Source organism: Mus pahari, chromosome 6 (genome assembly GCF_900095145.1).
Source record: "Mus pahari chromosome 6, PAHARI_EIJ_v1.1, whole genome shotgun sequence".
Lineage (NCBI taxonomy): Eukaryota > Metazoa > Chordata > Mammalia > Rodentia > Muridae > Mus > Mus pahari.
The window spans coordinates 35,801,523-35,817,859 of record NC_034595.1 but is presented as its reverse complement, the minus strand read 5'-3'; the positions used below and the strand labels follow the sequence as shown (position 1 = coordinate 35,817,859).

Sequence of the window (16,337 nt, the reverse complement as noted above, 5' to 3'; positions counted from 1 at the left end):
TCCAGCGCTGGGATTACAAGTATGTGCCACTGCAGTTGGGTTTTACCACGAGCTCTGGGGAATCACACCCAGTCCTCATGCTTGCTTGGCAACCATTTTCACAATTCATCTCCTTCTCCTGTCCCCAGTTTTCCTGATGACTCCAATTCTGATCCTTGTAAGGTAAAATCTCAACTTACTTCTACTTTGCATTTCTCTGGTTGCTAAAGAAGTTGAACAAATGTTTGTTGACCATTTGTATTTTGAGTGCTGTCCACTATATTGGTCAATTTAATAGGCTGTTATGTTTTTGTTCTTTTTTATTTCTTTGTATATTCTAGATATTAATCTTCCAATGTGTATATAACTAGAAAATATATTCTTTCATTATGAAAGATGTCTCTTCATTCAATTAACTCTTTCCTTTGCTATGTAGAAGCCTTTTAATTTCATGAGGTCCCATTTATCAGTTGTGGCCTTATTTCCTGAGCAACCTAGTACCATGCGTAATGTCCTACTCGAGGACTTTCCCTAACAGTTCCATCTCTCACACTAATATTGTTGAACCATTTGAGCTGGGGGGGGGGGAGGTTGTTGTACAGAGGGATGGATACAATACACTATCATATCCAGTTTTCCCAGAACTATTTACTGAAGAGGCTGTCCTATCTCCAGTGAGTGTGTGGGTTGGGCACCTTGGTTAAAAATCAAGTAGCTATAGCTGTATGGACGTATAAGCAGTTCCTTTGCTCATTTGATGACCTACATGACTATGTTTGTGCTAATACCATGCTGATTTGTTATTATGTCTTGTTCTGTAGTATAATTTGACATCAGATATGGTCATACATTCATCATGCTTCCCCCCACCCCCTGTTAGGATTGCTTTGCCCATCCAGGGTCTTTTCTGCTTCCACATGATGTTTTCTATTTCTATAAAGGAATAGCATTGGCATTTTAAAAACTTATTTTCATTATTTTTCACTATGTGTAGATGTGTGTGTGTGTGTGTATGTATGTGTGTGTGTCCACATGTGTATGAAGCCAGAGGTATCATATACCATGAACTTGGAACTATAAATTGTAGTAAGCTGCCTTACATGGGTGCTGGCAACTGAACTCAGGGGCTCTTAACCACTGATCCATCTCTCCAGTCTTTTAAAAAAAACAAAACTGGTTTTTAAGTTTTGAAACATAGACTCTCTATGTAGCCCCTTGCTGGCCTGGTACGCACTATGTAAACCAAGCCACCCTTAAAATCACAGAGATCTACCTAGATCTGCATCTCAAATGCTGGGATAGGTGTGCCACCACACACAGCGGTAACACTGGAGTTTTGATAGAGATTAAGTTTGTAAAGCACACATTTGCACAATGCTTCCAATCTATAAACATGGGAGCCCTTCCATCTTCTAGCATCTTCAGTTTCTTCATTTGAAGTCTTTTATTGTGAGGCCTTTCCACTGCTTTGGTTAGAGTCTTCCATGGAATTTTTTAGGCAGTTTTGAACAAGATTCTTTTCCTAGTTCCTTCCTCAACATGCATGCTAATGGTATTCATGAAGGCTACTTGATTCTTATATGTTAATGTCCTATTGTGTCACTTTGATTAAAGTTGTTAACCAGTCCAATGGTGGAGTTAGAGAAAGGACTGAAGGAGTTGAAGGGGTTTGCAACCCATAGGAGGAGGAACAATATCAACTAACCAGAGCTCCCAGGGACTAAACCACCAACCAAAGAATACACATGGAGGGACAGACCCATGGCTCCAGCTGCATATGTAGCAAAGGATGGCCTTATTGGGTATCAATGGGAGAAGAAGGCTCGATGCCCCAGTGTAGGGGAATGCGAGGGTGGGGAGGAGGGAGCGGGTGGGTGGGTAGGGGAACACCCTCATAGAAGCAGGGGGAGAGGAGGAATGGGATAGCAGGGTTGGGGGAGACATGGAAAGGGGAAAACATTTGAAATGTAAATAAAGAAAATATCTAATTAAAAAAAGAAGAAGAAGAAGAAAATACCAAGTGTGTTCTGGGTCTCATGTGACACAGAATCACATCATCTACATATGATACTTTGATTTCTTCTTTCCTATCTGTATCCCTGTTTCCTTCTCTTATTTCTGTGTCTATGATGTCAAGAGTCTATTGAGCATGAGTGGGAAACAGGCCTTTGTCTTGTTCCTAATTTAATGGAAATGCTTTGAGATTTTCCCCCATTTTGTATGATGATGGCTCCTGGCTTCTTGTATATAACCTTTACTCAGTTGAGATGTGTTCCTTACATTCCTAATCAAGTTTGTAATTTTTTTGATAACATTCATTCTGAGAGTTGTGAGGAACACTGTGTGGTTTGATTTTTATCAAATCTGGTGATTAGTTATACTGAACAATTTTTTATACATCTATTAGCCACTGTATGTGTTCTCTGGGGAAATATACATTCAGGCCTTTGGACATGTTTAAATTGGGTTACCAGGTTTTATGTTACATAGTTATTTCGTGCTTCTTTTATATTTAAACATTAATGTCTCATTATATAGAGGTTTATATTTTCTCCCCTTACATATGTTGCCTTTTCATTTTGTTGATTGTTAGCCTTGCAGAATTTTTGAAGATTTATTATTTTATAACCCATTATTTGTAGTTATTTTATAATTAGCATCTTGGGGTAACCAGAAAGATGAGAATATGTAGAGGAATTTTAATTTGGCAATATGGCTGCTATGACAAGGGATCACATCCAAAGATATGATCCAGATGGAATACAGACATGCCCTGAATTAAAGTATGATCTGGCTGGAATATAGACACGCCCTTAGTACACACTTTTAATCCCAATGTAGGTAAAGTTAGTTTGTAGAAGGGAGCAGTAATGTTTGAAAGTGATTTTTAATTTAAAGGCATACAAAGTGATAAATCAAAGAAAGATTTGGCAGAATGAGTCAGAGATAGGATATGCCCAACTCTCATGATAACAGGAGAGGGAACAAAGAGAGAGAGGAGAGGGCAATTTTACAGAAAGAGGCTGCAGGTGAAAACAGAAGAGCCAGAGAATGAGAAGGAGCCAGAAGACTAGAACAGATTGCCAGAGTTAGTTTTGAGGCCAAGCAGAACAATTCAGTCAGAAGATGAGAGAAGCCAGTTTAAGTCAGTCAGCTTGGAGAGGCATTTGAGACAAAACAGCTGAGTTGAACTAGCTAGTCAGAGCTCAGAATGAGCTAGAAACGGTGAGCTTATTGAGCAGTAAGTCTCCAAGACAATTACATCTGGAAAACAAATGTTACATTTACAAGGAGACAAAGTCTTTCATAAAAGAAGTCTAGTGAGTGGGAATGCTAGAACTACACTATCAGAATGTTACAACCTCTAGTGAAAGAGTCTAAACAACTATGGGCAAGAGCTTCTAAACTCATTTAGGTTAGATAGCTAATGGGATGCTTTATGACAGATGAATTAGGGGTTAGAACACCTGGACATAATAAAAAATCTTAACAGTAAAAGAGAGGCATGCAGACATATCTACCATCTGAAGTGCTGCAACAGGAAGTTTATGGTATCACTATACAAAGTATTTCTCTATAAATATCAACACTCAGAAACAAAATTTTTGAAAGTCTCTCTCTCTCTCTCTCTCTCTCTCTCTCTCTCTCTCTCTCTCTCTCTCTCGGCTCGCTTTGAACTCAATAAGTAGCCAAAAATGACCTCAAACTACTAACTCTCCTGTGTCCAACTCCTGGGTGCTAGGATTCCAGGCCTGTGCCACCATAGCTGGTTTATACATTACTAGAGATAGACCTCAAAATTTTGTACCAACATCTACCCAAAATACATCTGTTCTCATTTAAAATGATTTCAAGTATTCAGCACAGCAGAGAATGTCTGACACAGAAATTTGTAGCAGGAATCTGCTATATGGTAGTTCTATAACAAGAGTGCGCAGGGAGCAGAGGGAAGAACTGAGGGTGGATACGCTTCAAATACATTGTGTATTTTTATGAAATCATCAAAGAATAAAGTTTAAAAGATTTATTATGAGTGTTTAGCTGGATGTATATATGTGTGTGTGTGTGCGTATGGATGCATGTATGTGTGTGTATGTATGTATGTATGTATGTATGAATATGTGTGTACCAGATGTGTGCCTATGAAGGTCAGAAGAAGGAGCCAGATCTCCTAAAACTGGAGTTACAGGCAGCTGTGAGTTGCCATGTAGGTTCTGTGAACTGAGACCAAGGTCCTCCTCAAGAATAGTAAATGCTCTTAAACTCTGAGCCTTCTCTACAGCCCCTAGGAAGCCCTTTTCTTTGCGAGTCCCACTTATTTATTTTTATACTTGTTGCCTCTGCTCTTGCAACATTCTCAAAACGTAACTACCTGGTCTGGTGTCAAGGAGGTTTTCTACTTTTTTCTAAAACTTCTCCTCTAGGGTTTTCAAGTTTAATGTAGATGACCGTTTGGGGTTGATTTTTTTTTCCTATGACATAAGACAAAGGTGCATTTTATTCTTTATTGTTGTGCAGGCATTTGTGGGTGCATAAGCACCTGCAGGTGGCAGGGATCCACTTGCTTCTGCCTTTCCAGTGCCGGGATGACAAGTATGTAGCTTCAAGCCCAGCTCTTTGATGTGGATCAGATTCAGGTCCTCTCGCAAGCATTTTACCAACTGAGCTCTCAGCTCCAATTTTATTCTTTTGCATGTATGTATCCATAATAACTATTTAAGCTGAGATTCTGGCAACTCCGTGTTTAATAAGTGAAGAGAGAAACATTTACCACTGTGGGAAAATTCAGGATCATGTTTAGTTTCTCCCTTCAATTCAAACATATATCATGTTCAGATATATTTAAGAGCTATGCCCTGCTTCAGAAAACTTAAGGCATTTGTGAAATTCCTGAAAAGATGGCTTCTGTGCGGAGCTTTAGACCGAGTGATTTACTGCACCTCCCTCCGCCCTTAAGTTGCATATTCATTGCTGTATTTCCTCTAACTGCTGTCACTTAAATTGTCATGGAGAATAGGGCAAATCAGGGTCAGTTTATATAAGCGCCATCAATCTGAAGAACTTCATCAGTCTTTATTTCAAGGCATTATGCAAAAAAAACTGACATTAAGAGAGCCTTAACTGACAGCAAATGAAATCAATCAGCAAATCACTAGGCCATAATAAACTCACTCAATTTGCAGGTAACCCTTCCTGCTCCAGGTCTTCACCTACGCAGTCCATCAGACGGGAAGATAAAATGAAGAGCAATTCTGGATGTAGCACTTGAGAGTTCAAGTGCTCACGGCCTTCAGTGTCTTAATAATAGGCCACAAAAGGTATTAGCTGGTAAGGTTACACTTAGACTTAAAATTGGCTTCAGAAATGAGGGGGAAAAAAGAGAAAGGCTCAAGTTTAGGGTTTAGTTTGGGGCTTTTTACATTAATGGCCAGGATGGCATCCTCCCTTAGTTTCTCTGTCAGGATTGCCTACAATTCAAAAGTGCAGCATAAAAAAATAAAACAATTAAAAAAAAATCTGTGCTTTTCATTTTGTCCTTTTTCTTTCTGGCTAAGTGCCTATCAAATATTTCACACATAGAAAAATATCACCACTGTTCCACAGAACTGGAATGCAAAATCCAAACCAAAACAATGTAAGTTGCAAGTCGCACACACAGCAGTAACAAAGAAGGGTTGAAAGAATATAGGCAAAGAGTGATAATGGCGGAAATTCTCACAGTAAAGACAGAAGTGTCTGCTGTGCATACCCAGCTACGTCTTGGCTGTGACTTTAGACTATGCTAGAGTGAAACACTGCAGTTGATGAATATTTTATCCTTTTGAAGGCACATGTGATCATGTTCTCAATCGAAAAGTACCAAAAGTAAATCACTAGAATATTACTCCATGTACTCAGGTCACTGTCTCTCACCCAGACCTTTACCTGCTCCATCTACCTTAGGTTCTGTGCACACAGCACTTCCTGACGTGGAAAGCCCCTTCATGTGCACGTCATCCCATCATCCATCTTCCCACGGCCCTGGGAGCCAAAGCAAGACAGGCTTCATCACCTTCCCAAAGGGAGAATGGAAGCTCAGTGATGCTCACAGACTTGCCATGGTGGTTAGGTTACAGAGCCAGGACCCCGAGCCAGGGATTTTGATTCTCCACATGATCTAATACCTTCATGCCCTGCTCCCTAGAAAATGGGATTATTCTATCCTATCCAAATACCATGCTGTTATGAAACTGACTGCCATCCTAGTCAACATGATGTTGTAGCATATTCAGCGATAAACAGCAAACTGCAACCTCGCAGCTGCCAATCCCCACAGTCTGGTTTCTTTGCTTATGTCGGATAAGAGCATCTTAACCACATTTGGACACTGAGGCATCTTATACCTGACCCAGGAACATAAACCAAATATTAAAGAAAACCATTTCAGACATGCCAAATGTGCCTCAAAATCACCCTAAGAAGGACCAGAACAAGAATCCATTGCACAGAAGAAGAAATTGATACTCTGGAAGAAGGAAGTGCTAAGAACTCTGGAAAATGGTGACTGTGGGATAGAAGCCCAGTAGCCCTGTTGACTCCCCAAGAACAGTAACCACATTTACTCTTTCCAAAGGATAAAGCTGTGTCCCATGAGAAGGACAGTGGTTGAACAAAGGAGTGAAACTTCCTGTTACATGCAACCTGAGTTCAGAAAGCAGGCTTCAATCAGCTCCACAGTGGGGCACATGCCTCCTCGCATTTCCTTTCATATATCCACTCTGCTTAGAGTTTAACTTCTTCCTAATTATTTTTTCTTTAAGAAAAGAAATGACACAATTAGGAAGATTACTTTGTGAATCATACCCATTTCAAAGCACTCCTAGCATCAAGCAGTGCTAGGTCGGGGCGCTGATACCATTCGCTCCCGCACATGACATAATTCAGGAAGGGCCTGCGCAGCAAGCACAGAGCTATGGGGGTCTGCAAAACTGCAGCAGAAGCTACAGTGATCCCATTCTTCGCTCTCATATGTCAATTTTTTTTTCTTTCAAAAGATAAGGACAGATGAAATGTCCCAGTGGGAATGTGGGGGATTAAACCTCCGATCTGAACAACAACCCACACAGTAAGGAGCAAAGCGTCACATGCATTAAATATTTCTTAAAGCATAAACTGAGCAGTGTTTAGCAGACAGTTTCTGGTTAGTGGTGTGCAAGACTACATTTTATCAGTGAAGTTAAAGAAAGGTGACTTATCATAACAAACCATTTGAGATAAAACAGAAAACCTAAAGGAAGCGGGTAGCATACAACCTTGTAAAACTGAAACAAAAAGGGAACTAAGTGTTGCCGGGTTAAAAATAGTGCTTACAAAATAGCATGTATGCCCTTGTTATGGTTTACATATGGAAATGCCAAATATCAGGTGATCTTAATTTTCTTTTAGATTCATTAGGGTGTAATTTTTGTCAGGATCATGTACAGCTCTCCTAATTGTTTTAAAAACCCATCATTTGATGTTATCAAATTTTTCTAACAAATTATATTATTTGGGACAAATGTCACTATATATGCAGGCATATAATACTGTTATAAGATTACAATGTATGTCATAAAACTCATGAACTGGGGACAATAAAATGTTTAATCCGAAATATTTTTATTTTAAAAAGTAGTGCTTGTTATATTTAACACGATTTTCACTCGACATGGCTCGTTTTCATGTTTAAAAAGGTAATAGCTCTCTGAAAATTCATGTATGCAGATGGGATGACACGAAGAGAAAAGTATCAAGATGGCTCAGTCTTATAAATGAAATTGTCTAACAACTCTTAATTTCTAAGAATGCCAAAAAACGCCAAAGTTTCTTGCAGAGCAATTAGCGGGTTGCAGCACTAACTGCGACGAGAGAGCCCGTCGCACCACAGATAACTGCAGCTAGTTTATTCTCGGGCAGGTTAGGTCTGGATACCATTTATTCCACCCTTCTTCAAATAAAAAAAAAAATTTAAAAGGTTTCCTTCAGAATGTTCTTTATCAATATCAATTTAAACAGTATCTCAAAGGAATGTAAAAATAATGGTATCCTGAAAGTCATGAGCCAAACCCCTGCTATGAGAAAGGCCTGCTATGACATTCTGGTTTAGGAGCAATTAGAGCACTACTGCATTCACAGGGACTGCTTGAAAGTCTTTATAAATAAGAGGTTTCAAATGAAGACTCGCTAATGAAGTACTCGTAAGCACATATTTATAAAATGGACTACATTTCCAGAGGTAGTTATTATACACTAAGTCTTAAAACAGTTTCATTAGACAGATGGAAAGATTCACAGTTTCTATACAGTATTAGCCTAGAGATATGACACGAGAACCAAGTCATTTAGGAGCACACACAACTGTGACAGAAGCCGAGTCCTGGGGACCCTGGCAAGCGCCTGGAATTCCTTCACCCATGTGTACTGTGAGCTTCCTGGACTCTGAGCTCTGAGGCTGCAGCCATCAACAAGGCTTTCCTGTCTGCGGAGACCTGCCGAATTCTCCGTAGCTACACTATCTGTTACCACCCAGGAGTGGCGGTGGGGGAGCCCACTCGGCCATCATACTAATGCAGAGTTAGGGCGTCGGCTCTTCTTTCTAGAGATGAAGGGACCAAACTAGAAAAGTCATGAAATGTAGTTAGTTAGCCCTCTTCTGGATTTCTACTCCTCTATGTTTTCTACACAAATGAAATTGCACTTTATAGGAAGACCCTACTTCAATTCTTTCTCTACTTTTGTCATCTTAAAGTACAAACCCGCACAAGCAGGTGAACAATGCTTTGCAGAAAGTATACGGCATGCATGACGAAGAGCAGAGAGGCCTGGTGATGCTGCTCATTAGATATCTGGTCTATTAACATCTTCTTTCCTCTCTCTCGATGGACTTCAGCCTCTCCTAAAACAGAACCCATTGCTCGCGGGCAGCACGCTAAGACAGAGAGCTGGCCACTTACAGACCCTGAAGAGATTCAGCAAGGCTGTGCCGCACACAGCAAACACTTCATCACACGTCAGCTACTGTTGGCGTTTAATGTCTGTCTGCTTCTTATCACTGAATGGTAACGGAGTCAAATATTTATTGGTCACTTGTCAATATTCGCTAGATATTACCAGCATTACAGATCAAAGTTACTTTAAAGACATCCTTGGGAGTGTAAGACGATAAAGATCAGGAATTGCCTTCATAGAGTCTGAGCAGAATGTTTTCATCACCGGGTCCTCTGCATTCATGCTGGCCATTTCTGTTAAAGCTTTGGTCTGTAGGGTTTGATTTTTCTCAGCATTACAGTAAAAGCTTGAGAGGCTATTAATTGGAATATGAAAACATGGTCTTAAACTGGGACCATGACCCCCCTGGAAAGATCACCTGACATATAAAGTAAACAGGAAGTTAAGGCAGACTGTATTTGGGAAAGTGCTTAAGGCTCTGGAAGAAACTATGAAGAAAGGATCCTAAAGTAACCATTCCTCGAAATGAAACATATAAACACCTTATAGCAGTGAAAGGAGTGCCTGTTGCTCCCTCACACTCGCGGGGCTTCAGCAGGATGGGATGACGTCACCGGCCCTGCCTGCTTCCGCCACGCACTCTGTTCGCTGCCTCCTTCACCTCTGTTACAGGCCTGGAAAACCACTACATCCCACTTTGTAAAACAGAACCCGGGGCACAAAGCTAGCATTTCTACACTGGTACATCGAAAATATACCTGTGTTCTAATTTTTTTTCTAACACTATTCAGAAAAGTGAAGATACAGAATCAACCTAGGGTTCCACAGCAAATAAATGGATCAACCGTATAGTTTATATACATGATATTGTTAGCCAACTAAATGCAATATCCTGTCAATAATAACACTCATAAATAGAAAGGGTTAATGTCCTGGCAACACAGATGAACCTGGCGGGCATTATGTTCAGTGAGGGAAGTCGGGCACAGCCAGCCAAAGCCACATGTTTTCACTCCTGTGTGGCAGTTAAATGAGATGCTTTTGGTGGAGAGGGAAGAGTGATTTTCGCCAGACCTGGGAAGTTAAGAGGAGTGGGTGCCAGAGTTCTGTAGCATGGGGTAGTGGATGGAGTTTCTAGTAGTTCGCTATGTACATCCAAATCACTAGAAGAAAGGATTCTGATGTTCCCAACACAAGCAGTAGGGTCTGAGGTAATGACATGCTCCTAATTGTTCTTATTTGATCGTTACTTGCTGTTACTTATTGCATATATGCATGAAAATATTGTACTACACAAGTATACACAATTACTATGTGCCAATTATAAATTTTTAAAATACAAATTCCTAAAAATATGGAACTATAGTGAGCACACACATTATCCTGTACAAAGTTGAAAGTACATTTTTCATATTATCTGGTGACTGAACAGGAAAATGTATCTGTGAATTTGTCTATGATATAGCATAAGCTATGGCCCACGCAGATGTATAATGAATATCTTCTAAACGGTATGAAAACGGAAGTTTTCTCCGTTAACACAGGCTGTTTAACTCCTCAGTGTCGGACTGACCACTTTGGCTCTGCAGTCAGCTACTTGGAGACTTAAATTTGTTCTACCATCTACTACATTCTGATCTGAGGAGAATTGCCTGCTGTGGGTGCTGTTTTCCAGTTTTAAAATGGAGATACTGCCACTTGTTTGACAGTCCCATTAGAGAGCTCTGTGAGTTGACAGGGGCTGGGACATGGAAAGTTCCCTGAAATGGAAGCTGGAAGCTGCCATCAGCAGCGGCGGTAGCGGAGGCAGCAGTGGCAGCGGTTGCAGCAACAGCAGTCGCAGCACCAATTTTATTGTTTCCTAATCTCCTAACTACCTGTTTATTACTAAACTACAATGCGCCCGATGGATCTCCTCAGAAAACTTACCTGAGCACTGAGGAATATGACAACATGTGCAACCATTGGCAGAGTTAAACAAAAGTCCCTGGCATGGCTCTCTTGCTAGTCCTTATATCACAACCACAGAGAATTCACGTTTTCGTCCCCCAAAGTAGTGTTATTACTGTTATTATTGTCATTATTATAAGTTTCCTTCTAAATCAACAAAATCTAGTTTGGGGAAAGCCTTTGTTTGTGAATTTTGACAAGAGGCAAGCCTTGGAAGAGCAAATCAAGGACACAAAAGAAAGGATTATTTTACACTTACTGGAAAAATCTCAAATCATATTGTATTCATATCTGTAATAAATTGCTAAATATTGATAATCAAAGTTAAAACACATTTAATCTTGTAAATAATGGTGAAGCCTATAGGAGAAAATAAAAATGTTTGATGCCTAGTTATATAAATATATTCTAGATTTTTTTTAAAAAGCTATAAACATTTTTTGCAGAGCATAGCCCGGGCTCAAATAACAGGATAAATTAGGGTGTAGAATATTGAAAAGTTAATACAGATCATATGAACTAACACTTATTTCATACAAAATTAAAATTCCACATGGTCATAAACTGAAGAAAGAAAAAGATTATTTTAAGCTTTTAAATATTAAAAGCGAGTTTTTAAAAAACATTTCCTTTTGACTATATTGGGCGATCGAGAGAACTGTTAAATGAGGGTAGTCTTTTATGAAATCGGGCTTTCTGGGATTCCATAGTGCTGATGAGTTTTTTAAATGAAGGCTTTGGGCACTAAGAGAATGATAAAGGATTTGCTGAATTTTGTATTTTCCAATTTACAACGTAATATGAACTTTAAGGAAATATGATCACAAAATGCAGTCATGCTAGAACAGGATAGCTACAACATTTGAAAATGAATCCTTCTGAAAATAACTTCCTGAATTACTCTTAAAGTTAGTCAAGGTTTCATAAGTTGATGTTTTGAGCTTTAAAATGAAATGGCCCTGGTTACACACTGTAGCACAATGCTCTATGAAACTAAGCATTAAAAGGTAAAGGACTCTTTAATACAAAATACAGTTGGACTCTAGGTTTTTCTAAAATTAAAATGTGGATTTTTTTTTGGAATTAACATGAAAAATTTTCAGATATCTCTCTTGAAATTCTTGATGTAAAGTGACTTATTTTAAAACAGCAAAAGCAACAAATAGATTTTGGCTTGAAAAGCTAACAGCCTAATGTCGTACCAGCTTCCACTGAGAGGAAAGTGGGTCTTTTAATATTGTACTTTGACATAAACACATACTTTTCTTTGTAAAATGCTTTTCTGCATTATTTTAATAGGCTAGTTCTGGCTTTAAAGAAACACGTTTTTATGCTACGTGATAGAAAACATTTATTTGCATCTCATCTAAATTATTCACAATACTCCAAGGCTTTCATTCTCTTCCAGTTAGTACAATTTATTTTTCTACACATTTCAGTAGCAAGCGATGTTATTTAGGCTCTAACCTGGCATGCTACCACCTCTGGCCCACCCTTGAGCCCCTCCATTGCAAAGGTCTCCAGGTGCAGTTTGGGTAGCTGCAGGGTGAAGTCATTCCTAGTTGCTGCAGTCCGTGACAGTGAGATCTGGTCTCTGACCTAAAGGGAAAAAAAACAGCATCAATGGTAATTCCCCTTCAGACACATTAACTGGGATGAACTGGGTCCCCTTGAGCCCACTGAGTGGACTTGCATTGATCGCTGGACCTGAAATCCATGAATAAATTTAGGACTAATTGATTTTTCGTTGCAAATAAATCTCTAATTCAGAGTGCTGGGGGAGAATGTTAAGAAGAAAAAGCATCCTCCTGCTTGAAATGAAGAGGGGAGACAGGCACAGAAGCCTTCTGATCAAGACGCTTTGAATTATTCCTTCACAGCTCCACTCGGAAAATGGGGGGGGGGGGGACAAAATCAAAAGCAAGCTGCAATCCCCTATTATCACTCTCTTAAAAGCGTGTTTAACTGACATTAGATCATGCATGTTGTACATGAGAGTTACTAGGGACTGGGTTTTGAAAAGAAACTTCACTAGCACAGACTCTGGAATAAGAACAAATACACTCAACACAAAAGCGGACTTCAAAATACACCAGTACAGGGTCTGTTTGGCCTGCTCAGTGTTCCAAAAGTGTAGGACTTAATTAAACTTAAGTCTTAGCAATAAGCGCATGGAAACCGGCCTGGTCACAAAACCTCTAAATAAGATAACGGAAATAAAATCAGTAGCATTTGTACTAGAGTTTAAGTGTTCAGAAAGGTAAGGACACAAGCTTGTCCAGATGGAGTTCTAATTCCGAGCGCCTGTGCGCAGTTGATATCACACTGCCACCTTCTGGACAAATCAGCACACGCACAGCCAATACAAAGAAACTGCAGCATTTAGCCTTCGGAACTCTGCACTCAGGTTTGCACTTAAGATAAAGTTCTCGCTTTTCATCAGTCGGCTGAGTAAGAATAGTTTTCTTCTTTTAATTTAATTTTATCTGTAATTCATTTTTTACACTCCATATTCCATCCCCCACCCCTCCCCTCCCACCATCCGACTGCTCCACATCCCACACCTCCTCCCCACCACACCCTGTCTCCCCATGGATGCCCCCAAACTCCATCCCATCGAACCTCTAAACTCCCTGGGGCCTCCAGTCTCTTGAGGGTTAGGTGCATCTTCTCTGAATGAACACAGACCTGGNAGTCCTCTACTGTATGTGTGTTGGGGGCCTCATATCAGCTGGTGTATGCTGTCTGTTTGGTGGCCCAATGTTTGAAAGATCTCAGGGGTCCAGATTAATTAAGACTGCTGGTCCTCCCACAGGATCAAACTCCTTCTCCTCAAATTCTTTCAGCCTTCCCTAATTCAACAACAGGGCTCAGCTGCTTCTGTCCATTGGCTGGGTGCAAATATCTGCATCTGATTCTTTCAGCTGCTTGTTGAGTCTTTTGGAGGGCAGTCACGATAGATCCCTTTTTGGGAGCACTCCATAGCCTCAGTAATAGTGTCAGGCCTTGGGACCTCCCCTTGACCTGGATCCCACTTTGAGCCTGTCTCTGGACCTTATTTTCCTCAGGTTCCTCTCCATTTCCATACAGAATTATTTTCTAACATTTTGTGTGTTTGGGTAGGTTTTTAAATCTTTTTTTTTTTTTTTGCTATCATATATTTAACAAATACTATAAAACTACCTTACACCATTTTGGTATTTGGCTCAGTGGTTAAAGAGCTTACCACACAGGCACGAGGACCTGAGTTTGGATCCCCAGCACCTGTGCAAAAACCAGGTACATGCTGGAGGTAGGAATGGCGGAGCCTTGGGATTCTCTGGCCACTTAGTTCAACCAATCCAGAGCTCTGAGTTCTGAGTTCAGTGAGAGAACCTAACCCAAAAAGTGGGGGTGAGGGGGGAACAAACAAAGATGCTGATTTCAGCCTCTGGCTTCCAGGCCCCTGTGCAAACACATGTGCACATGCAAATACACAGAGATCTCTCTCACATACACATGTCACAGGTGCCAGGCCAGCCTGGGATACAGAGCAAGACGAAGATCAACCTGGACTGTACAGCAAGACCCTGAGTCAATCAATCAATCAACCAACCAATAATTCAATCAGTCAGTGAAATAAATAAACTGTCTTTTTCTAGTCTACTTGGGCAACCTGTAAAACTGTTGGAATTATTTACTACTATATAAAGTTAGTTAGATGTCTATAAAATATAGCCATCTTACGGATTGTCATATACTGTAGGTTTTTTTTTCTTAAACCAGCAAACACCCATAAACAAAGACATCTTAAATTGTTCGTGCTAATATATGGGTGTAAATAAGAAGCCCTGTCTTCCCACACTAGTCCTGAGATTTTTCTGTCAGTGGACATGAGCGGAATGGCAGGGAATGTCTCACAGAAGCGTGGGCACTCCGTGCTGTCTGCGGATCTCATTCATGGTGTGTGCTGTATTTCTAACAGTACTTTCCAGTCTTCTGTCGGGATGAAAACTCAACTGCACAAAGTAAACTATATTTTACAAGTACCACTGCTTCCGGTTGTAACTTTCTTGGGTCTGTGTACCTTCCTCCTTCCTTTTCTGTCACCAGTGATCGCTCAGATAAAAGAAAACATTAATGTGGATTAAGGTACTGAGAATTTATCAACATCAAACCACTGGTGTTTTGCCTTCTACCCTTCTGAACCATAGTCAATAGATCTAAATATTTTACTGCACCCTGGCCAATTCATTGTTTGATGTTTAAAAACTCACCCAGAATCAAAGAAAATTTATTAAATTTGAGCCCCCAAATGAGATACTATTAGCTTTGAAAGTCAGGTTTAACTGTGGTATTGATGATTCTCTTTTTTCTATGACAGAATTCACTAGGGGATTCCTGGATGTCAAAGTACAAAAGCAGATTGCTAATACGGGCATGGAGGGGGGACAGCTCCATGCAGGTGCAACTCACAACAGTGCCAGCACAGGGGCACCTTTAACTCAAGGGGCACTGGGTACCAGCCTGCCCCCCAGGAGGCTTGGCATACAGTGAGCAGAGAGCCACATCCCACATTCGCTAATAAAGCCTTTGAGTGTTTGAAACTTGAGCACTTTCAGACCCGCAGGCAGTCTGTCCTTTAGTGCCTAGGCCCCACTAATCCTGCCACTCTACAAGCACTGTGCTAGCATGCTTCGCTTGACTTGCACGTGAAATACTTGTAATTCGTTAAAAGTTGAAGGTTGACGGTGCCACCGAGATACAGTGACCCAGGACAAATCACAGACACTGCATCACAAGTAGTTCCACTACAATTCTGAAAGATTTCCCCCCCACTTTCAAACTATACTGAAACTTGGAAAGGTCTCTAAAAATGTTCTTCAAATGACTATAGAAAGTTTTTTTTTTAAAAAAAAAAATCTTGAAAAGGGATTGTGTAGGATTTCTTTTATCTTGATGGATAAAGAGAGTAAAACCATCAAGCTGAGTATATGAATAACTAGCACCAGCCTGGGCAAAAGAAATAGCAATGCTGAGAAAAAGCTGCCGTGAGGGGCAGCAAGGGAGAGAGGTCACAGGGGTGGGGGGATGGCGGCTGAGAAAGGTGCTGCTGTGGCTGGGTGCACCTGTGGGTGCACCTGTGGGTGAGCCTGTGGGTGCGCCTGTGGGTGAGCCTGTGGGTGCNCCTGTGGGTGCGCCTGTGGGTGAGCCTGTGGGTGAGCCTGTGGGTGCGCCTGTGGGTGACCCTGTGGGTGCACCTGTGGGTGTGCCTGTGGGTGCACCTGTGGGTGCACCTGTGGGTGAGCCTGTGGGTGCGCCTGTGGGTGAGCCTGTGGGTGCGCCTGTGGGTGAGCCTGTGGGTGCGCCTGTGGGTGAGCCTGTGGGTGCGCCTGTGGGTGCGCCTGTGGGTGCGCCTGTGGGTGCGCCTGTGGGTGAGCCTGTGGGTGAGCCTGTGGGTG

General features: G+C 41.0%; 1 protein-coding gene across 3 annotated transcripts in view; it reads right to left on the bottom strand.

Annotated features, from left to right (window-relative positions):
- Ccdc171 (coiled-coil domain containing 171) overlaps nt 1-16,337 on the bottom strand; it is a 317,157-nt gene that overhangs the window by 64,052 nt on the left and 236,768 nt on the right. For all 3 annotated transcript variants that reach the window (XM_029540270.1, XM_029540269.1, XM_029540271.1), the window contains one exon: nt 12,364-12,495. In XM_029540270.1, coding sequence (XP_029396130.1) covers nt 12,364-12,495 — 132 coding nt within the window. The remainder of the gene's footprint in view (nt 1-12,363; nt 12,496-16,337) is intronic.